Source organism: Helicoverpa zea, chromosome 10 (genome assembly GCF_022581195.2).
Source record: "Helicoverpa zea isolate HzStark_Cry1AcR chromosome 10, ilHelZeax1.1, whole genome shotgun sequence".
Classification (NCBI taxonomy): Eukaryota; Metazoa; Arthropoda; class Insecta; order Lepidoptera; family Noctuidae; genus Helicoverpa; species Helicoverpa zea.
Genome location: NC_061461.1, coordinates 2,482,429 through 2,506,537, shown reverse-complemented (window position 1 = coordinate 2,506,537; position 24,109 = coordinate 2,482,429). Strand labels below are relative to the sequence as shown.

Here is a 24,109-nt window from a genome sequence, read left to right as displayed (position 1 = left end):
TGTGCCTATGATATTATAGATCAGTATTGATAAAGGCTTAACCAAGCGTAGCTAGCAGGTAAAGGGATAAACAGTCATAGCTTATCTTAAATGTTTCCTTATAGAACTAAGTCATTGTTGTGGTTCGTACCGTGAAAACCACTAACAGTACCCGAATAAAATATCATATACCTGGGGATAGTGTAGCTCCCAACAGTGAAATAGATTTTCATAACGATAAAGTTATTTCACAGCTTTTAGGGTACAAACAAACAGACAATAAATATTCTTGCTTCATATTTGTATAGAATTTTAATACTTCCCTACTTAATTTTGATACTAGTGCGTATCTTCCATCAAACCTAATTTTAAAGTGTTCGTTATTTATATTTTCATTATTTTATCTTACAGAAGTTCAGTTTATTATTATCGTAGTCCTAATTACCCGTTGAAGAGCTCTCAGTTTTGCCAGGGAAAGTAATAAGGCGACCCAATTTTATGGCTACGGCCGTTGCGAAAAATATGCCAACAACTTTCAGCTAATTAGGTATTTGGGCTGCCAATATGTGATTTTAATAAATCGAAGTTACTTTTCGATGTTTATATTTAAAAAAATATTTAGGTAAATGTGTTTTTGCTAAAAAATCGGGTGGTCGTTTTAAAATTATATCTACCTTCATAAACTCATTTGAATGTTCCTCAAAGGGAATTTTTAGTTAAAGGTGAAAGATTTATGGTTTTTTTTTCGAAGGTTGCTAACTTATACATGTTTTTGGTAAAGATTTATTTGCAGCTACATCTATACTTAGTCCAACCAACGTTGTTAAAGATATTTTGAAAATTAGATGGGATCAATTTTCATATTACAAGGAAAAATATAATCTCTTAATTTTATTTAACCCTGTAAATATACTTTTCATGCTGACTGTACTTCTCTTGTAGATCACAAACTTCGTTCTACCCTCATTAAACCTTTCCCGCACACAATTTCTATACGTATGCAAAAAGTTTTCATAATAAAAAAAAACGCCAGCAATTTTTCCTTCTAGGAAAAAAAGTCTGGTAAAAATGTAACAAAAATACGTTACGTTTTATTCCACAGAGTAAAAAGCCTATTAAAAGTTGGAAGGTTAATGTTGTGTTAGAATGGGGCAATTATCCTTCACAAATGAAGATACTTTTTTTAAAGAGCCAGTTTCGTTTTATAAGAACGAGTGTAATTCAGACTGTGTCACTCAGGTGAAGTTCGTTTGTAAAAATGTACAAAGTTTCCTGGACAACTTACGTACATTATTGTTCAGATTGTGTTTTGTTTTTATTTGGGCTCGGTTCTTTTTGTCGCTTATCGTCTGTAACACGGCTGTGCTTACCTTTATTACCCTCGGCTCCACCAGGTCACAAGGGACCAACTTCCTGCACCCGGATAGAACAGTCTTTCTCAGGCCTAAGCTATGAGATTAACTTTTTGTGTAAATCCCATAGATGTATTCAGATAATGCCATAGATAGAGAAGTTTAAAAACTACATTCTGTACATACTCACACACACACAGCCATGTTATGAACCAATTTTAAATACAAGTTCGATTTTAGGTCCGCCGCGCTGGGCCAGGTAGACACCACGGGCGCCGGGTGTCGCGAGATGACTCCCGGCCACCGTAGGCGTGGGTCTGTGGGCGGTGAGTTCGGGTGGCTCATCGTCCCTCTGTCTGCTTAGACGACAGACCCGTGTCGACGGCGCGCGTTGTTCCACGCGCTCCTCAAAGAGATGTCAGCAACCCCAGCGGGGCCCAGCAGGGCTAAGGCCTGCCGGAGCTGCGGGTTGTTCGAAAGAGATACCGCGGCTCTGGTACATAAAAGGCCTATGACGGAACACGACGGTTTTTAGTCAGTAAGAGTCTGATACTCATTGGTCAGAGTCTGACACTGACTGGTCATTTGATTTTTGACGTCGTTAAAAAAAAAGAAGTTCGATTTTACGTAGGTATGCAGGTACTGAATAAGATAAAAAACACTGAGAATAATGAGTGAGTTAAGTGCAATTTGATGTGTATGTATAAGAAAAATGGTCAGAAATTGGTCATTATATAAAATAACAATTTATCATTTTCAATGGTAATAATAGAGAGTAACAAGCTAGAAGCGTACTTACCTGAGTTCTGACCTATATTCTGAACGACATTTTTATTTTCTTATTTCTTTCTATCTTTGCTTTAAAGTGCATTTATGCCCTGATTCTTTTGCAGAGAATATTCAAGAATATTGCAAATTCTAGTTGACTAAATATTATTTTATTTAGGTCAACTAAGAGTCAGGTATCTATTGAGTCGTATCTTTTGAATCAGAATCTTAGTAGGTAGCTGTTTGAGATGTACTAACGTTCACAATTTATTTGTTTGTTTTAGTTAAAAAGGTAGGTCACTACACTGTTTATTTTATTGAATTACAAGACTTAAAGTTATAGCTCGTCTAAGCAGTAATGACGCGTCCTACCGAATTAACGGTACCCGGTGCATATAACGGTACCTCTTTCCTTACAAGATATGAATTTTATGTTAATCTCTGTATCTGGCTTTGGCTTTGAATATTCAAAAAAACTACCCTACATCATCATCCTACATATTTACATCATATAAAAGATATAAATATATACCTACATCATGCATTGATTGTCATCATTAATTTAAGAGCCCAGCTCTTGTCGGTGCAGCTCCTTCCATTTACACCTATCTAGCGCCAACTCCTGAACTTCAGCATTGATTGTAGTGGACAGAAAATATTTGTGTATTACTAACATACTAGCTTTTGCCCGCAACTTCGTTCGCGTGGAATAGTGACTACCAGCAGATTTTTGATTTGACCAATAGATGGCGCTATATGTCCGGAATAATTTTATTTTTATTTTTTTTTTGTAATAAAAACTATCCTATGTCCTTTCTCAAGTTTCAAACTATGTCTGTACCAAATTTCACACAAATCGGTTCAGTAGTTTAGGCGTGAAGAAAAGACAGACAGAGTTACTTTCGCATTTATAATATTAGTTTGGATTAATGGAATCTGTATCATATTTTCAGGGTAATTTGGCTATGTAAACTCCACTTTTAAATATTGTTGCGGATACATCTTTTAGAACTGTCAGACAAAAATACTTCCATAAAATCTCCCCAGATCAAAGGCGAGTGGAACTACAAAACATCGCTGTCTATTTCGTGGAAAAAACACAACAACGAAATTTATTTTACGAGAGCTCGCTACAGAAAAATGCAGTCTTTGAGCTTCAGTCCATAAGTCAAGAGATTGACCTATTTAAACCCACCATCTTTTCTCCCGTCAAAAGCAACAATAAAAATAAAACAACCATATTTTATTCAAGATGTTTTATTACTGAAATCAGAATAATTTACATTGTAAAAAATACACATATTCCGAGTATTACGCTAGGGTTAACACTTTCAGCTTTTTGGCTCTATTTTACAGTTAAACTATAGCTTTATTTATTAACTAGGTGTTTTGACAAAATTTTTTTTCTTTGCCTAATTATAAGATCAACTCACACATTTTTATTTTTTGTCTAAGTTTGAGCAGAAATAAAAATCTTCACAAAGTTATGAAATCGGATTTAGAACTAAAAATCTTTTACCGATGTATGAATTGATCTTCAAAAAACATCTGTAAGTTCAAAATGAAGTATAACATAGTTCTTTGGCATTTAAAGCAAATTGCTAAAGAGTTTCAATTATGTGAACCTCCGCTATTTTGGTTTAACAGAAATGCTTTTTATAGTCGCATTTTTATGAAGAAAAAGTGCAGTTAATCCCAAATTATGAACATTTACACTTTTTCTCTCTATTTGTTTTTATGAATGGCACTATACAACATCTACTAAGCACTGTATTTTCAATGTTTTTAATGAAAAACAATTACAAATTAAATTCATAGTCTCACAGAAGGCTTTGTGAATATCTATTTAATACTTATCTAAGTACAGACTTAATTAATACTTAGTGGGTTAATAAAAATAAACAGACCTTGTTAGTGCGAATTTGCAAGTTAAATATTATGGCTGCGTAAATGACCACACCAAATTAGATAGATAGTATTTAGTAGCTATTTTTATGTCATACAAAATGTATTTGGTTTTTAGTCGTATTTAAACGAAGTCAATCACTTACGGAAACTGAACTGTTAAAAAAATGGAAAGAATTCAATTAACTGCATATTTTGATGTTTTGTTTTTTTAAATATATTTTAACCTTGTTAACTCGCACTCTACCCATAGACTTATTTCAAAAAGTCCATATGGGTTGTTCAATAATCTGTTTAATTTTATTTGTTCATTAAAAGTTTTTACATTATTCATTTGTATGAAAAATAAAAGCTGCATCTTTGGATCCATTTAACACTAAAATAATTTCTACACTTTTATTGGATTACTGTCACAAAGTTTAAACACTTAAGTAAACGATATGTATTTTTTTCTATTATAAACTCCCAAAGTATTGTCAGGGATCTATGAGTAGTTATAGTGAAGAGGTTACGGAAAATTGATTATTGATAAATACAAATTATAATACTATTACTTTCTTTATTTTATTTTTAATAGCATAAGACACGACATCATTTTGTACTAGAGCAAAAATCTGTAATAATTCATATTATAGTTTTTAAAAATAATTCTGTAAGATTCTAAGAGATTGGAAAGCTTTATTCTAACATATCTAATTTGGAAGAATATTTTGTTTCCAATTTTTTTTTTATATAATTTGCTGAAGCTTTTTCCAAACAAATTCAGTAATGAAGTAACGCCGTGTGACTTTCTTATCCTAAATCTTAGTCACTCTTAACGATAATTGACCAACAAACAAAATCGGAAAAAAGCATAATTAGGTACAGCGTTAATGAATCGAACACTATCTATTATTTTCCAACACTGACAGTCATCTCTTACTATTTTTATTTTATACAACATTTTTATTATATTTTTACACCCCACGCACTTTACATCCGAAAGAAAATTGAAATGCGAAATTAATGATTGGAATTCGAAACAAAATTATACTTGGACGGACAGACACAGATGCTAAATAATAAACAGTCGTCATAAATAGATTAAAGGAAAGTTATAATATGTATTAGAATCTGGCCACTAATAGAGTTGTGCCTTGTTTACTCACTTCATAGTTTGCAGCCAATATTTGAACTAACATTCAAACAACAGTACATTGTGCAAAGATGGCCAACTGACATCATCCTTCAGATAATATAGGTACATTTCTCTGATGTGAGTATTCAACTTTCGAAATTCAAACACTGCCTTCAAACCCTGGCACAAAAGAAAATAATTCAAAATTCGAAAACAGAATCATGTAAATTCAGAATTACGTGAGATTATTTCGCCAGTCTTCGTGCGTCTGCTGCGCTGTGCAGTTGGTCGCGCACCACCGTGACAGCGCCGTGGGCGGACACGGCGCGCCTCCCGGCCGCTGTCGTCTTATGATTCGGCGCGTACGCATTGCTGAACCCACGCAGCCGCCGTCGCTGCGGCATGGGCTCCATTCACTCCATTCTGATACCCGGCAGTCTAACAGTCCTGGAGAATAAATTTCAAATTAGCGACACTTACCTTTGCAAGTCAATTTTGCAACAGCCAAAATAAACACAGTTCCAAGTTTACCTCTTTCATGAACTATCTAGAAACATAGCTTTAAAATGGAAATTATATTTTGGGCTGAATAACCTATAAATAAATTCAACAAAATTAAATTATGATAATCCAGAAAAAATAATTCGCGAGCAAGCTAAGCAAAAATAAATAAAGTTACACGTACATCTCTAAATCCATTAGCGCAATAAGAATATTTTACGAAGACAAGTAATTCGAGCTTCTTTGCGGATTACAAATGGTTATAAGGGAAAGCGACCTCTGCCATATTTCAGAAGTTAAATGATCTGAATGTGCGTCGAAACAGTCAAGGTTGTGTGGAGATATATGATATTAAGTCAACGAGAGAGGATTAGGAAGGCAGTGACCTGAGGTTAAGTAAGGTCGACTCGAGATGCGTATGTTTAATACCGACCAGCCTACTTTCATTTTCTTTTATGTTTCTGAAGATTATGCGCGGACATGGATGTTACTTAGTGCCAACATTTTTTCTTGCTAAATACTAGGTGTCGAATAAGATTTATATAGTCAAAAGTAAATTCGGCGAATCCTGTGAATTTTAAATGAAGCGAAAGAAATGAAGTAACCTTTACTTCAAAGGAAGGTTTTTGATTTCATTTCTTGGAAATGTTAAGTTACTTCGGAGAAAATCTGTTTAAATCTGGCTAGCTACATTACCTTTGCGTCCGAAAACAGAAAACTTTACAAAGAATAAAATACTAAAAGCTAAGGAATTGTAGCATGAATTCTTGTTATATTGTAACCGTCATTTCACTTTTTGGAATTTAGAGGACGCCTAAGCTTACCTCGCCATTACTTATTATAAATGTTAAAAATAATATCTAGACAAAGTCCAATTATACATGAGGTTCAAGCAAATCAACTCATGTTCTCTACATAGGATAAAAGCCGTGCCAACCTCAATCGAAACAAGCTAAAGGCAGAAGGGTGATGATCTCTTGAAGTTTATATCCACAAAAAAACACAGTAAACCAGTAAAAAGAATACTCTTTCAAAACATCTACAAAATGGCCAGTTACCCACGAACGGATATAAAAAAACACAAACATTCAAATTAAGAACCTCCTTTTTCGAAGCTCACAAGTACCAAAAACAACTCACTAGCTCTTTTCCGCTTCCTCCGCTCAGCGGGATCAGTATTATCAGCGCGCAGCTTACGCCTCCTCCTCGCCCGGTACCTCCTCGCGAGGCTCCGAAGAGCTGACCTCTCACTGGCTGCCGGCGCCGACGTCGGGAGCTCGTTAGCCGAGCGAGGCTCTTCGGTCGTACTCGATGTCGCGTTCGTTCTGAAGAAGATTGCTGTTAGATTCTTCATGAAAAATTGATAGTTGAGTTAATGGTTGTTTTCTTTGTGAAATGATTGTGTTTTATTGTTTGAGTTTGACTGTAATTTTTGCAGCGTTTTAGCAGATTTTCTGCTTGATTTTTCATGCGGCGATGCGCGGATCTTACGAGTGTACTAGTTCAAACGATACTACAAATTTTGCTTTTCTGCTTTTCATGAAAATAAATAATTACTTTCGTAGGGTAGAGTATATAATTTTAAAAGCAATGCTGCAAATTCCTAAATTACCTAGTAAAAATATCAAAATATTATTAAAAATCTGATTGACTGCAAAAGGCTGTGCATTTGAACATAAATATTCAAGTATGTAGGTACTTTTACATTGCAATCCATTATAGATGCAAACAGAACAAATTGTACAACGACAGTCGTTGGGAATTCGCTCGATTATTTTAGATGTGGTTAACAAAATAACTAGTGCAGACTTTGACTGTAGACTAACTAGATCATTGAGTTAGTGCACAAGTGTACTGAATTATATTGTACTGTGTACGACTAATGGATGTCGTGATTCGAAGTTTTGTACCAATTCATTTATACCATCCGTGCTTGTACACAATATCATGTTGGTCTTTACTTCCATTAAATATTTTGAGTTGTATGTGTATGCATAACGTATTATAGTAACGTCGAAGTGGCAATAAATCATGTGTGGACCGAGCTAGACAGCTAATAAATTATCTAGAAAAATCCTTAGTTGACAATTGATGTGATGGATAAAAAAAACATATAAGAGAAGGACTTAAGAATTTTCACGTCAGTTCATAGATAAGTGTGTTGCTAGACCGTACTTTAATGGCATTAAAGCGTACTTAAGTTCCAAAATCAGGGATAGATTTAGGTACTTAGTGCAAAATAGAAACCAAAGTTTTTTTGTGTGACGCGGTTTTTTTAAACATTCAATTCTTTTTATCTATTAGACAGTCCAGCAATAACCACTTCATCAAATATTTTTTTTAAGGTAGTGAGAAAAACAGATGTAAACTTTACTATATATACTCATACTTACAAAGAATAATACGAATAAGCCCCATCAGACGTGGTCATGGATCCCTCCGAGTATATCCTGGGCGCCTGTTCTTGTCGCTCCACTTCTTCAGCAATCGACAGAGCCCTGTTACCGTCCAGCACATCTATGTTGTTATGGTTCATCTTGTCCAGTTGTAAGACATCGTATCTCCTGTCGTCGGTGTTGCGGTGAAATACTTCGGAGAGCTCGTATTCGCGTAACTGGAATGAAGACTGGTTTTAGTGTGTGTGGGTAAAAGTAGTGGTGAGGTGAATAGGGGCTGGGCTGCGGGATTTTTCGAAAGAGTTACCGCGGCCCTAGTACATAAAAGGCTTTTTAAGTAAGTGTCTGACACTCCTTCACACTGCACCTATAACGGGAGAAGTCATTTGATGATTTCCCACCAAAAGAATAGCTGCATATGGCAGCGAACAATTTGGGCGAGTTTGTGCTATGCAAACAAGTGACTATCGTTTCGACGCCTCCTACGCATAAGGTTGTAAGGCTAAAAAATCGTTTTTACAGGAGAGCGTTTTTTGTATACAGTGATGATAAAATTTATTCTGAAAGATTTCCAACAGAGATTTTTGCATTATGCTGTCAATTAACAATCAAATAATTTATTCCCAGGTGCTGGATATTATAAGGAATTGTATTTACCGAAAAAAAATCGTTTTACTTACTTACGACCTTATACTTGATTGAAAAGGTCGTATCTTCTTGTTACGACTGTATGCGTTCATAAACTTGATTTAAACAACACGAATAACGACGTAAGTTTTGAATTACGACTATATGCGACGTGCAAACTGTCGAAATCCATATAAATAACAAGTTTAAAGCTAGAGAAATGAAGTCAAATGGTAAGAAAGAAGCATTAGAAAGTGGAGGAAAAATAGTTACAGCGTGTTTCTAATATTCCACATGAACAGTCACTTTATAAAACTTGTGCCATTTACCCAAGAACAGTAGTGGGAATAGCTGAAATAGGTTATTTACTTAACTCTTAACACGAAATTAAAATATTTTTGAAATCGGTGCCAGGGGTCTCGAGGTTAACCGGTTCAAATGTTCTGATTAGGTAATCACTCTTCAGTCTTAGCCATTTTCCCAATAGTGGGAGTGGTTAAATAGGATCTTTACTTCACTTTAACACGAAATCCAAATATGTTTAAAATCGCTCCCAGGGGTCCTGACAAATTAATCTGACAAGACTTTTCTGACAAATAAGTCTTGTTCATATTCATTATCATTCATCTCGGGATCTGGCTGTCAGGATCCAGTACTGTAAAAAATTGGAATGAGTAATTTTTTTACTGTGATTTTAAAATAAATTCTAAAAGCATTAGTTTCTAATAAAAACTGACCCTGATTTCCTGAAAAAAAGTCAATTATCGCAATATATTCGAATTCTCGGTTAAAATCTACAAGATCCCTGCGCTATGAGATATCTACTGGAAAAATCTTATCAAGAACTCTCTCTCGAATACGAGCTAGATAGTAGACACCTTTGAGGAATTCCCTCGTTTCTCTGTCGTATTCATCTTCAGGTCAGATCTTAACCTCCACTGTTTTGTAGTATCTGAGACATATACCCGAATGAGAAGTTTTCCTCTATATGTGTCTATAATTTTCGAGAGTTGCCCCGATTTTTTTAGGGTTTCTAGTTCTAGACCGGATGACAAAGGAACCACTTAGGAAGAAAACCCTTTCAAACAATAAAATATTTGTTTAAATCGGTTGGTAAACGACGGATTCAGTTTGGGAAGTCGGTTAAAAAAAGTTGTCGTATACTATAACTCGTATTTATCAATTAATATAATTCAATTAAGGTAATAAAAGTGGAATAGTTAAGACTTCGTTTGTAAGCATATTTTTCAGAATATTGATTAAGAGTGATACCAGTTCTCAGGACTACTGGGGTAGGTTTCGATTTTGGGACCTAATATAAGCCTATGGAACATAATACACTATGCAGTTACTGTGGGCAACACTTGAGCCCGACTACTATACAAAGAATAACATTGTCCTTTACACATGTTACAAATACATAGATAGAGGCTTAGAAAATTAACATAATTCAAACATAACATCACGACTTTTATTCCCCAAAGGGTATGACATAGGATAGAGAGGTAAGAGACAGAAGAATATTACAGTCCACTCAGTTATTAATCCCATTGTTATGCCTGTTGTGCAACATTAGGCACTATTCCAGACTCCGTGGTATGAGAATTTCGAAATTGAAAAACCCAATAATATAATGCCCGATACGGGAATCAAACCCAATACCTTATGGCGGGCAGTCATACTCGCGGCCCCTAGACATACGAAGCAGTTCGAATGTTAATTTTAATGATTTTTCAACTATAATTGAAAAGCAGAGAATCGTATCTTATTTTTTTAACGGAGCATACAGCCGTATGTCTATGATACGTCTTTATACGTTTATTCATTGTTAAATTTAAACCTCGCATATAGTCTTAAGAATAAGTTACGACTCCTAGAATTAAATTATTGAGTAGTATAAAGTCGTAACTGACCACAGTACACGTATGATTACAGCGCATAAAATCGTAACATAAACGTTTCGACGTTTTGCGTGGGTGGGCCAGAATACGACAATTGACATACGACGTGGGTACTGCGCTCTGATTGGCCGTTCTCGCTACAATCGATCGGAGCATACAGTCGGAACTATCCGCGCGACTTTATGCGCGGGAGAATTTAAGTGTTAAGACCATTATCCATTAAAAAACTCACTATTTATAGAAGATATTAAAATTTGGATTTTAGTAATACGTAATAATATTTAAGATGATTGTAAAGGACGTGGCACATTACAGCAGCACCGCAACAGCACGGCTCCACACCAGCATTTAAGTTGTCATTCAATTAAGAGCATTAAATCGTGTATATTATAATATATTTCGTAATGTCAATATGAAAAAGCCAACGGCGAGCAGTCAGCGTGCTTGCCGCTTCCACACAACTCGACTCGCCGCCCGCGTGCTGCAAGCGAGCGGTCCTCATGCGTACAGCGCGCCGACGGCGTGCTAATTGCGCGCCGACTCCGAGCCGGCAGCGAAACAACGTCATTACGTCGTGTTCAATCATAACATCAATCATAATCGTCTTAAAATAATATTGAGTTTGCGGTGACAGCAAGCTTACACCTCGCGGCCGGCGCGCGGCCGGCGCGACGACGGCGAACGGACGGCGCGCCGACGGCGAGCGGACAGCGCGTGGTTGGCGCGCTGGCAGCTAGCCGTAGTCTTAATTCGAGGCGACGCCGTGCTGCAGCCGTGCTGTTGCGGTGCTGCTATAATGTGCCACAAGCTTTATGGTGCAAAAAAACGATTTTTGTAAAAAAATGTGTTCCGACCTTCTGCGTGGGAGGCGTCGGTTTATATTTCAAAGTCTCCATTTTGAATTGTTTAGTAGAATTAAAAATATAGTAGATTATAAAATGCTCAAAGTGAATAGTGCGGTAAGGTCAGGTATAAATATTTTCCACAAATAATTATTTGAAAGATAAAATAATTTCTCTTTGAATTTATTATTGGAACAAACTTTGTTGTGTTAAACTAATTATATGAGTGAGGCGTAAATAAATACGGGCCAAAATAACCTTTGAACAAATTGAATTTTATAAAAACATCTAAACTAACTAAACAAAACTTTGTGGAAAGTCTGAAAAGCTCATTACTTGGAATTTATATGAAATCAAAAAGTTTATTTTTGTTCAATTCAATAATTTTCTTTCGTGCTATAAAAGTAATTTCAAATATTGCTAATAAGTTTTTGCGGTGCACCGGCATTGAAATATGAAATTAAAAATCCTACAACATCAAAGACACAAAAACATCAAAGAATCCTACGGGTTTTCTTGCGCTTTTTCGTTTTCTTCTTTTTAGGTTTAAACTAATACTCATTACATTAGATAAATTTCAAATTTTGAGTAAGGACTTTGCCAACTGGTCGTCCTGATGTTCTCTATTCCTTATATTGAATCTCATATTAACTCATTTAATATTCTTTTAATTAAACCTACGTCATTCGTTGCGGTCTAACCAAATCCAGGTTGACATGTTACTAAACTTACCAGTAGCTTACAGACTTTAAACCCAGATTCCTTGTTAACCCACTTTTTTCTAATAATACAATTAAATACTAATTATTATAACCATACCTTTATAAACTGAAACGTAGCAATCGGCGGCAGTCTCCTGAGATGCGGATAGAAGAAGGAGCCAGCTGGGTGCGACGGGTATTTCGAAGTGATGCGGTAAGCCACGCCCTGTGGAGCGGTCGGCCAGTTTGGAGCGGTGAATGTGAAGCCGTTGTCTGTCCCCGCGTCTAGTGGGTCCACCTGAGAATGAAGAGGCTATAGTAATGTGCGAAATATAAATTATAGAATATTTGGGAGTGTTCTTTAATTATGTAAAGTTTTTTGGTTTGCCAAGGCGCAGTAATTTCATATGTTTTAAAGTAAATGATGTTAGGTAAGTGAGAACAGTGTAACTATGTATTCTTATTGTATGGAATGCTCAATAAGTGAATATTTACTGAACATTCAGACTCCCATTTAGAATTTTAATTTATTGTATCCCATCATTTTTGATATTCAGGATATCCCATTCAAACAATATTTTCTATCCATTTCATAAAAGTGACATCCCCAAAATAACCATTGTCATACATACCTCAATAGTGATGCTGTCAAGCCAGTTCCCATCCACGCAGAGATCGAAGCTGTCCACTCCAATGAACCAATCAGGAGACGGGATCATCCTCGCCATTACTGACACCTGCGACAAAATATTGCGCCTCAAATTACAATGACAACAAAAAGCAATAATTGCTTCCTATGTAGGTCATGTTGCCTCTCTTTTTGAAGACAAGGGATGAAAAACGATGGGGAATTGAGAGTGTCATAAATTGTTTGATTGATGATTTTAAATCCGATCATGTAACGACAATGTTATATTTGTATTGAAATCGTTGGTATTTTTTTTTTGTAAATAAATGGACAAACGCTTGTAAACAATGCAATCGATTGTGCAATCTTTTAAAGTGTGTATGGATAGTGCAGTAAACTTCACTTTAAACTCGTGGAGGTTGTGAGTATCATGCTATGGAATCCAATAAGGGTATTTTTTTTATTAGTCGATTGGAAAGACATGAAGACATTCTATAAGTACGTAATCGGTTTACCCTTAAATTGGCAAATGAATTTACTACAAAAATGTAATTATTTTTTGTTATTTCCTGGTTTATTACGATGACAGATGACTGAAAAAAATTGTAAAAAAAATCTACCTATTACAGTTTTCGCGAAAATCTATGTACTCCGGGGAGTACATTGCCAACTGTAGTAGTTTTTCTGTTCGTACTACGTGGAGTACGTTGCCAAAATATGAATAAAACACATTTTAGTTAAGTCTTCATTTTATTAATCATAATTCTTATCAAACTACATAATATGCATTTATTGCGTGTGAGATTAGCGGAAGCAATTTCTTTTGTTACTTTCTCCTACCATAAAACACAAGAGCACATTGCATTTCAAGCAAAAAACTTTAGTTCTTCTATCTTTGCAAAACCTACAGCATGATTGCTTATCTGCTATTTCTGGAAAATGTCCGACAGCATTTTCTGACACTGTCCACCGGCCGTTCAGCTGTAGGTTTCTGAATTATTTTCTCCTTCACCTACCCAAATTCCACCATGTACTGGACCCCTTTCAAGAGCCGACGTCTTGAAAGGGGATTATTTATAATGTTCCTATGCAATTTAAAGCCAAATAACCACAAGTCACATCCAAAAAAACACAAAAAACTTACCCGTGACCCGGATACACCAGACCGCTTCGAAGACATTTTGAATTTGACAGCTATTTTTCAATGGAACCACATTCAAATATTTTTTCTACCAAAATATACAATAATGGCAAGCCAAAAAGAATAAAAAATTGTATTTTTTTAAAGATTGGTACTACATTCGATTTAAAAAAAGTTAATGTCTTTTGTGGAGTACACTGCCAATTTAAGGGTTAAGTTTATTAATAAAACCATCAGCGCAGCACCTCAGGGTGCTTTGAACCCATCGTGAATGATTATACTACACCTATCCTATAATTCTTACAGAGGTAAAAAAAAAATTTGCCTATTTAAGTTTACATTATAAAATGTTATAGAAACAATGCTAAAATGCCGCGACAGAATCACTCTAGTTCTTTTTTAACGAACAAAGAACTCTCGTATCGTAAGTCTTAACATTACACTGCAAAGAAGAAAAACAACTTACAACTCTAAAACATTTTCGAAAAATAACAAAATAAACGACAAAAGAAATAACGAGAAGTAAATTGTAGAATGCTGCCATTACAGCCAAGTTGTTAGTAAAAGGGTAACAGACTAACAGACCAATTAGTTCTAACGCAGCGAGTCGTGCACTGTCAACAAGCTAAGATCTCCCGCACACTGACAACTTTTAGTCGGCCGACAGTTTGCTGGGGCTCAGAAATCAGTATGGAAATGAATGGTACTACGCACATAAAATCATCTCACGAGCCTTTTCCCATCTATGTTGGAGTCGACAGACCAGTGTTTTACAAGGAGCGACTATCTAGCCTATCTGACTTCCTCAACCCAATACCCCTTGGTAAGACTTGTTGTCAGACTTACTACACGCACATAACAACGTTACAAACAGAATAGTAAGTAGTTTTACCTTTATTTGAACACTTAGACGTGTATAATACCATATAAATAATGTAGTTTTTAAATAGTGTTTAGTTCTTATCTGTCCTATTAGGATAAGTCCTGAAATAAATAAAAGAAAGCGATCAGGTATTTGGCCGGTTTCAAACCGCCTTAAAACTTTGATTTGAATCAAAATTTTCTTTAAAAACAAATTGGCAACCACCGGGTCAACTGTCGGCCGACTATTTAGTCTGCAGTGTACTACGCTAACAGTTCTGAAGCCCATGCTTCGTTTGTTAAGAAATTCTTACTTAACTTGAGAACTGTAATAAAATGAACGAAGAATTTAATGTGAGCAAAATTTTGGTAAGTATTGTAAATCGAAGTTGAGAAGTCAGTGTATCGAAAGATGTTTAATTTTGTTGTTTGAGGGTTTAAGGTAATTTGAGATTTATAATTATAAGCGATAAAATAGTAACCGAAATACGGTAATTTAAAACCACAATTAAAACGCGTATTACTCTGCCTTAAAGGCAGTAGCCGTAATGTGTAGAAGCTTTCTGATATAGGTACCTACTTGTAACAGTTTATTTATTTCCACCTCAAAGAGCCAATATTAGAAAGTTTGAATGTAAACAGAACCAACTAATATTTGTATTATAACGATACCAAAAATAAAAATTAATGATCTCATTAAAAAACGAAACATATATTAAACAGAAACACGAACAATTCCTAAAATAGTCCCCATTAATAAATCTATGTGACATTAATGAAAAGCTTCTATATTTGATGGACTCGATTTTATTCAAAAAATTCTCATTACCGATACTAATGAATATAGACGGAAAGTTGGGAAAAAATTGGGTCACCGGGCTTCAGGTGTTCCTGTGAATATCTAAAAATAAAGTCATAAAAATATCTACGTCGATAATGAAGCAGTCACATCGTTTTATTTTAGAGCATCGTGCTTTTAATTAATGAGCCCTCTTAGTGTGGCTTTGAGTGTAGAGACTTGTTTATACAGCGTTAGTAACTAGCTTTTAGATTTAAGTGTACACATTATTTTGTGAAAATTTTGAGTATCGTGATACTCCAGAAAAAATAAAGAAGACAATACAGATACTTAACTGAATCTATGTGATTAGACTGAATCAGGTAACAGGATCACACATTTAGAAAGTCAATCAAACAAACCAAATTATTTTTTATTATTTAAGTTTTTATACACACTTTTCTTATAAAAAGGTAGGTAGTCAGTCTATTTAGATACAACTATAACCTTAGTCAACCATTGCCCTATTTTGTAGGCCGAAAACAAAATCTATACTTACTTACAATTTTATTTAGCTTTAAATCGCTAACTAACCATTGCAGAACAAAAGTGCAATTACACGAACAAAACTTTAATAACTGTTACCTCCGCTGCTTATAAGTTCACTCAGTAATAGTAGCACTGTTAAACTTTCCTATACCTACTACTACTTACTGCTTGCCTGGTACTCGCACACTCTGAACAGAGCTTTAGTGACATAATTATCTTATGTACTGAGACATTTCATTTCCTGAACTAAATTGTATCATTTCGTATTACATTTTGGTTGAGGCGAATTTATTTATTATTCATGAGACAGTGAGCTTCAAGGTCAAATTGCGTCTTTGTTTTAGATAATGTTAAGTTACTGCTTACCTATGTTCTATAACTGTAAAGAATATCGGTATCAAGACTATCTTTAATATAATTATGCGACATAACACTACTGTACTGTACATTCACATTGGAATTAATTGCTATAAAACCTTTCGTATTGAAAGTTTTAATGAATCAATTGTTCTTAATCCATACGATGTAATAAAGCTTAAACAGCTGACCAATCACATAACCCCTCATTAAATAACACACAACAATTACCCCGAACAAATTAATTCGATAATCGATTCCATACCGATTAACGAGTAAAGAATCGAAATTAGGCTTAACTGGCAGAACAACAAACTCGATTCTCGATGCGATAAAACTCCCCTTTATGACTGGATCGAGTCGGTTCTTTTATTTGTTCGTATCGTAATTGGTGTTTGCTGTGGAAGCATTAATTAGTGATGAAATACGATATTTTTGGGCATCGTTTGTTGGGAGGGCTATGAGTGCAATTCTGTAGCGCAAACAGCTTCGCTCGTAAAATTATTGTGGGGCAAAAAACTCGTAGGGAGTCATGACACTCTTTGTGTCATGATATGATATATCGGGTATTATGTATTGTCGTTTTCTCGCACGTGTACATTGTGTTTTATTAGTTTCAATGTCTCTGTTCTATTGTTAGCTGGTAAGCATTATGGTGTTTCATTTAGGTCATAACTTGAAGCGGCTTGCAGATGGTACGACTTCTGAATTATACTTGTAAGGGGCCTTGTTCTTTAATCTCACATGTGAAAAGCTTTAAAAACAATATTATTACTTACCAAGAGAAATCGTGGCTGTCACGAGTCATACTTAGCGCGCTTGCATGAATTATAAAGTAATTAAGTACCTGTCCAAAATCGGATGAATCTTTATTTATCGGCGAATAAGAATATTCATGACAGCGATTGTAATGCGCTGATATTCGAAAAATAAATTGAATTTTCCTTGTCAACCGAAATTCATTCTCGGATCTTGTCACATAAATAAATCGCAGTTCAAAAGTCCCGTGTCGGGGCGAATAAAACGACCGTGTAACGGCACCCTTATCGCAAAATTGCGCTGTCCATTGCCGATTTTAATTGCAAAATTATTGAGGCCTCATCTTTATTGCATTCGATTACTACTGCAGTCGGACTACGAAAATAATGGCGCTAATAAAATCAGACAATTTGCTGTGATTCGCTTATACATATTTGTGTGTCAAATTGTTTCGATAAACCTGGTACTTAATTGGTTTGCGGCATAAATATGAAATTTAAAACGTTGTAAACTGTAATGACGCTGTTATTGTTGTATATGTTCGAGAAATATTCATTTTAATAGCAATATTGTAGGTAGAGAACAGGCCGAATATGGCACAAGATTTTATCGACAGTTTTCGGAATAAAGTTCCATTATTTGAACAACGGTTGGAATGTTTCAGGTACATGAAAATATGTTAAACAGGAACATTCAAAATGACATTCAGTTCTGAATGGTAATACTAAAAAGAAAATGATGTATGGATTTGGTTAGGATGAATTTATCCGTGGGGAAATGTGCCGTATCGAGACGAATTGGAATAGTAAATAGCTATTAGTTTACAGGTTTGCTTTTCTTGTGATATATCGGTTCTGTTGGTATTGCAATAGGGTTTAAATAGTGACACGCTCTAAGGTTCAGGTTTTGGAAAAACAAAGGTTGTTTCTGTCTTCTAGCTTGTTCAAAAATCAGACAAGCACCGACTTACGCGTCTATAATTATGCTTTTTACTATTTCTAATAGTACTTAAGCATAGACCAATTACTAACCACGTTGAAGCTCAATATAGCTTATCGATCATCGAGTCATTGATGATTCCATCAATTACATGGCTTGATAAAAATAAAGCTACCAATCCACTTACCCTAGAATGATTGCCATCAACAAAGAACTCGGCCTCAGTCCTCCCCGCGCCTTGTCCAACCGCGGGGCCGCCGAACACATCGAGCGTGCCCGGGCCCGAGCCCAGCGCGTCTGATCGGCCCGACTCGGCGAACTGTCGGACTGGGGCCGAGACCCGACGTCCGAGTCGGAAGAGCACGTATGATCGGTCGTGTGATACACCTGAGGACAAAAAAGGGGATGAGTTAATTATCATGATATTTTTTAGCTATCTTATAAGTTAGTAGTATAGTAGATAAGTACATGAATATTCATCATCATCATCATCATCATCAGCCTATCGCAGTCCACTGCTGGACATAGGCCTCTCCAAGTGCACGCCACTGAGATCGATTTTAGGCTTCTCGCATCCAGCTAATTGTGTCTGGGTAAATGGTTTTGTGAGAGACTATTTCTATGAAATTTTACTTATGGAAAAAGTCGGAAAGTTTGTGTGAGGCTGAAAATAAAATGAGCTAAGAACCAGCTGTACCTATTTACTAGCTATGTTTTGAAAACAAGGTTTAGAATTTCAGCTCTTATTTTTAGTCTTACTTTAGTAACAACTAATGAATAATGAATGAAACTATAAAAGGTGTAACGCAAAGGTGACATTTTCAAATTTTAGCTTCAGTAAACTTGACCTTTACTTAAGTACTGAATATATAATTTGTGTCGACAGTTTGTTTTGTACATATATTAATAGTTAGAAGTTAATAAGAAGTCAACAAACCTCCTACGCCCATGTAATTGTACGTGTGAAAACTTTTTCTTAGAAAACCCACCCTTATCAATGGAAACAAATTAAAAAGGAAAACCACTTTTCCTTTATGGAGTCATATATACCTAGTAACAAGAAAGTAAGTACCTATAGTTTAACTGACCGTAATTACTAAACAGAAAATAAACTGAACCTCCATAAAATAATGATTAAAAACTCAATTTCGATACCAAATTAAAAAAAAAAATCAACCTTCAACCAAAAGAAAAAAAAAACAACCACGTTTATAAAAACATCAAACTTGAAAATTAAAAATTAAAATGTATTTACGAAATTTTCGCGATTGCCTTGTTTTTAACGGAACGGTATATTTAATGAAGTTTTATTAAATCTTGGATAAACTGCGAAGGGCTACAAAAAAGGGTAACAAATTGCTTTGCAAAACAGCTCCTTGTAAAAATATTATACTGAAGTTAGCGGGTCTTCGTTAAGAAATCGCTTCAAGATTGTAAAGGGTTCCGTATCTCGAAATGATTAAAAGGAAGCCGTGTAGTTTACTTTGTTGTTAAATTAAAGGGGAAATTAATTCCTATTAATTTAATTATCAGAGTTATTCCAGCTATGAGATTTATTAAAATGTGTACAACTTTCAAAGTGAAAACGATATTTTTATAGTTTACAAAAGTACGAATCCAATAATCATAAAAGTGCAGAACAGTCCAAGTTAAGTTACAAAATAAGAACCAAAGTATAAAGTTCTTCATTGGAGTAATGTAAAAAATTCTTAGATTGCGTTATGTAAAAAAATCAAGAGTTGAACATTGACATTTATGTAATTAGTAGTAAAACTCAATTCTAAAAAAAACGGCCTTGAGCTTTTCCACATTAATAACACAGAGACGCGAAAAACCAATTTATTTTAATTTACGTAGATATTCAATTAGTAATATAAGGTACCTGAGTCAAGAATGCGATAAATTGAATTAAGTTTACCTACTGTGTTGTTCTTTGATAGAGATAATGAAATTATAATTATGAATTAGAGCAGTAAGTTGAGAGTTTAATTAATAGAATAGTTGCCTAGTCAGCGTAGTTATGCGTAGGCAGGTAAAATTAATTTTGGCACTAAATTATCGTAGTATAAAAGCCACAGGAATACAATATATTGTTGGTAATAAATAATAACTTATATGGAAATGAGAACAGTGCGTATGGATACCTACGATATGCGAATAATATTTTTTGAATATGATAAATTAAATATTGTTTTTGAGCATTCTAATCCTGACCCATTTTTTTAAAGAAATTGTTACTAAGGTGTTAGGACCGAGAGGACCCCAATTTACCGATAGAGATATTTAAGGTAGGCCTTTGCCCTGCATTGGGATGGTACAGGCTAATCAAGAAACCATACCTACTCAACAATTGACCATTGATCACACCAAACAATTTGATACTAAAAGCAAACAGACAAACTCTTACAAAAGCTCAAAACAAACAAAAGAAAATGTCTCTCGGTCTTCACTCTATTTGGCTTCAAGAAAAACTCTGATAAAATCTTAACCACCTACGATGCCATTTTCCTGTTTTCGACGAAACGCTTCAATAAATTACCTACATACGAACAGTGATTAAGGGAACTGTTTATAACCCTAAAAGTAAGACAATAACACCCCATAAATATACTGAAACAAGTATTGAATCACCTTTCTAAAAGAATTATGAAGACAATTGTTTTAAATCCCAAGTACCTTTGCACATATCTTACGCAAAACATAAAAATAAAATTGCAACACAAAATGACTCAATGTGTGAAAAAAAACAATGAGACGACAATACAATAACCTTGCTCTGATTTTAAAGGTGGAATCACTAAAAAAATATATTTATTTCACTCTCCTTCGAAATTCAAAAGAAAATTTTTTGTAAATTTTTTGAAAATTCACCTGAAAATACATTACGTACAGTTACCGGCACGGATGTCGGGCTCTCGGCGGAAGAGTGGGGATCGCTTTGCGCACCCGTACGCATAAGGCAATAAGGCAGTAAATCGCTTGTGCGCAGGTGAAGGTCAGGGCCCGACATCCGTGCCGGTAACTGTACCAGCCTAGGTAATGATTAAAAAAGACGGGAAGACTTCGACACATTCATTTAGACATAAATTGTATATGCTGATAATTCTAAAATATGCCATTTAAGTTAAACTTAACATTTACTAGAACGAAGATAAAAAAATACAGGAATTAATTTTAAGCAGTGCACAAAAAAAAACTGGTGGTCCAGAATCATTAACAGAACGCATCATCAGTAAAAAAAATTGTTTCATTCTTTTGTTCGCCCTAAAATCAGCAAAATATGGATACCAACTATTCTTACGCGCTTGGAGCGGCGCTCGCGACAGTAACCGGTTTCGCGTTGCCGCCGTGCCTACTATGACGACTGTGACCGTATAATCGGTTACAAAATAAACATCTTTCGATATCAATAACTTTTATTTTTTGTACTAAAATACGAAAAAATTAAAATATACGTATCTATAAAACTTATTTAACTATAAGTTGACAAAGTTTGCGCACTGGATAACATTAATTCCTGTATCTTGGAAATAGAGATTACTTACACCTCGACGTTTTTTACGACAAGTGTAATATACTTCTGGGAATATTGGCGGCAGCAATTTTACGAGAAGTAAATACTATTTTTCGGAGTAGGATTATGATGATAGAGAAAAAAAAACATACCGGCCGAATTGAGAACCTCCTCCTTTTTGGGAAGTCGGTTAAAAAATATAATAATACAAGCTGTTCCTGAGGTTTTAACCACGTCCCGCTAGAACAACTTCCTACAAGGTCCTATCTTAGGCTCTAGACTATTTGTAGTTTTGGCGTGAAAGCGGGACAGACAGGATGTTCATACAACGAAAACATTTTAACTATTTACCATAAGTCTATTTTTACATAGGTAACCTTAACGTATATTAAATATTTATTTTTAAGTATATTCTGTCACAAATAATAAAAATGTAGCGTAACGATTTCACTTTTATTATCTTATCGTTCATCAGCCATCATAATTTGGGGTTCCTTCGACTTTATTAATTTGCCGAAAGGCTCCGATTGTTTGTATGTCGCCATTACGATATGACAAGTTATACTATTCAATGGAATTTGAGAGAAAGATAAAAAGGACTTTTAAAGGAATTTATAATCATCGCATCATACAACCAGTATTTTCTAAGTAGAATATTCTCCTAATACTTTTACACAGAAATTGGTGCGAACGTTTATCCTTCGAGAAAGTTCTCTTATTGAAAGGCAAACCTAATAGGTTCCTCTCGGGAATTATAACGATAGCATTAACTTTTCGTGAAAAGGTGTGAGAGAAAAGTTAGCAGAAATATTTACAGTTCGTTATTATATCGATTTCCCTATAAATAGACTGATATTCTGTCTCAGTTATCATAGCGCTTTAGAAATAATATTTTGACTTTTCTATTTTGTACCTTTTGATTAGGTTAATGATCTGTCTCTGTGGCAGTTCAATGAACTTTACATATGCGTACATTTAATATTACCTACCAAGCTGAAGACTGACTTCAGTGAACTACTGATCCGATTTAAAATTTTGTTTTTATTGCCTGTGTTTTAACTCGATGCGAAGAGAGACACATTCATAACTACATGCAGTAATAGTAATAATGTACATATTTAAATTAAATCATAATTAGCTCTACAAAAGGACTAAAATTAAATGTCATGGGCTACATTAACACATACGACACACCCTTTGACATCCATACCGCTGTCACTTTGATGACTGGCAAATATTATGACCACTAACTGAACCTTTATTTATTTCCTGCCGATATGAACGAGGAAAATCTATTGTCATCATCACAATATTATTAAGGTATGTGTGAAAGACTGCGTTATTGATTCGACTATCATAAGGGTGCTATATTGGTTTACTACGTTAGCCTATCAGGTCAAGACTAAGCCCTATGCGAACACGCAGGAATCACAAACTATGGCTATTTTTGAATGCAAACGATATGTTGGACTCATGGATCCTCTATGTTCAATTGCGTGTTGAGCTTAGATAAGAAGTCATTACTAAAGATGAGCCCACAAGCTGAGCAGTGGAAACATAATAGATGGTTTAGATAGGATCTACGATTTTTGCAACATTTATTACAACCGTAATAGGTAGTCTTTAATTTACTTATTTTTATAAACATCGGATAGAATGGTGGTCTAAACGCGTACCAATCATCAATAAAAAATTATCATAGCACAGACTCATTACACCACTCGTAGAAAAGTCTTAAACACCGGCATAAAAACAAAACAAAATCACACTACAAGAAATACGGAACCACATCGTAAAGCTCCCGAGTGATTCATATGAAGATACCGTAGAGTACTTGCCAGCTGGCAAACGCACAGCGTTTGATAAACACTGCAATACATGATTATGTAGTCTCACATAGTGACAGGTGTATTTAGGTGCTATTGAGCGCTTAGTCATCACGGTATTCCGGATTTACGGATTTTATAGTGTAATTTTTTATTTCATTGTGATGTTAAAAAATATGATTCTACAAGGTAGCTTTTTTATTGTTGTCATATAAAACTATTTTATGAAATATAGCTAGATATTTACATGCATTCCATCTATTAAGTCCAGTCTCAATGATAGCACTTGATAAACACTGCAATACATGATAATGTATCTCGTTGTATATTCTGACATAGTGACAGGTGTATTTAGAGGCAATTGAGCGCTGAGTCACCACGGTATTCCGGATTTACGGATTTTATAGTGATGTGATGTGGAATTGTAGTTTTAATTATTGTGATAAAAAAATATTTTTTGTGATCATAAAATAAAAAATATTTTATGATTTACAACTAGCTTTAATGTTGATTTTTGTCTATGTGATATAAAAGTGTTTTATGATTTAGAACTAGGAGTTTGAAACTATCTTTCTCGAAAATTTTTGTATACATAAAAATCTTATACTTTTGCTCACGCATATTTCAACATTCTTCAGTACAGATAAACGGCTTAAATAAATGACATA

The 24,109-nt window shown here is 34.8% G+C and overlaps 1 protein-coding gene across 2 annotated transcripts in view; it reads right to left on the bottom strand.

The window, feature by feature from the left end:
• Positions 1-3,340: 3,340 nt before the first annotated feature.
• Positions 3,341-24,109, bottom strand: part of LOC124633818 (spondin-2) — a 51,670-nt gene continuing 30,901 nt past the window's right edge. For both annotated transcript variants that reach the window (XM_047169174.1, XM_047169173.1), the window contains exons 3-8: positions 18,289-18,488; positions 12,722-12,826; positions 12,208-12,387; positions 8,016-8,236; positions 6,763-6,947; positions 3,341-5,568 (exon numbers count right to left, since the gene is read on the bottom strand). In XM_047169174.1, the coding sequence (XP_047025130.1) occupies positions 5,357-5,568; positions 6,763-6,947; positions 8,016-8,236; positions 12,208-12,387; positions 12,722-12,826; positions 18,289-18,488 (1,103 nt within the window). In that variant the 3' untranslated portion in view covers positions 3,341-5,356. The remainder of the gene's footprint in view (positions 5,569-6,762; positions 6,948-8,015; positions 8,237-12,207; positions 12,388-12,721; positions 12,827-18,288; positions 18,489-24,109) is intronic.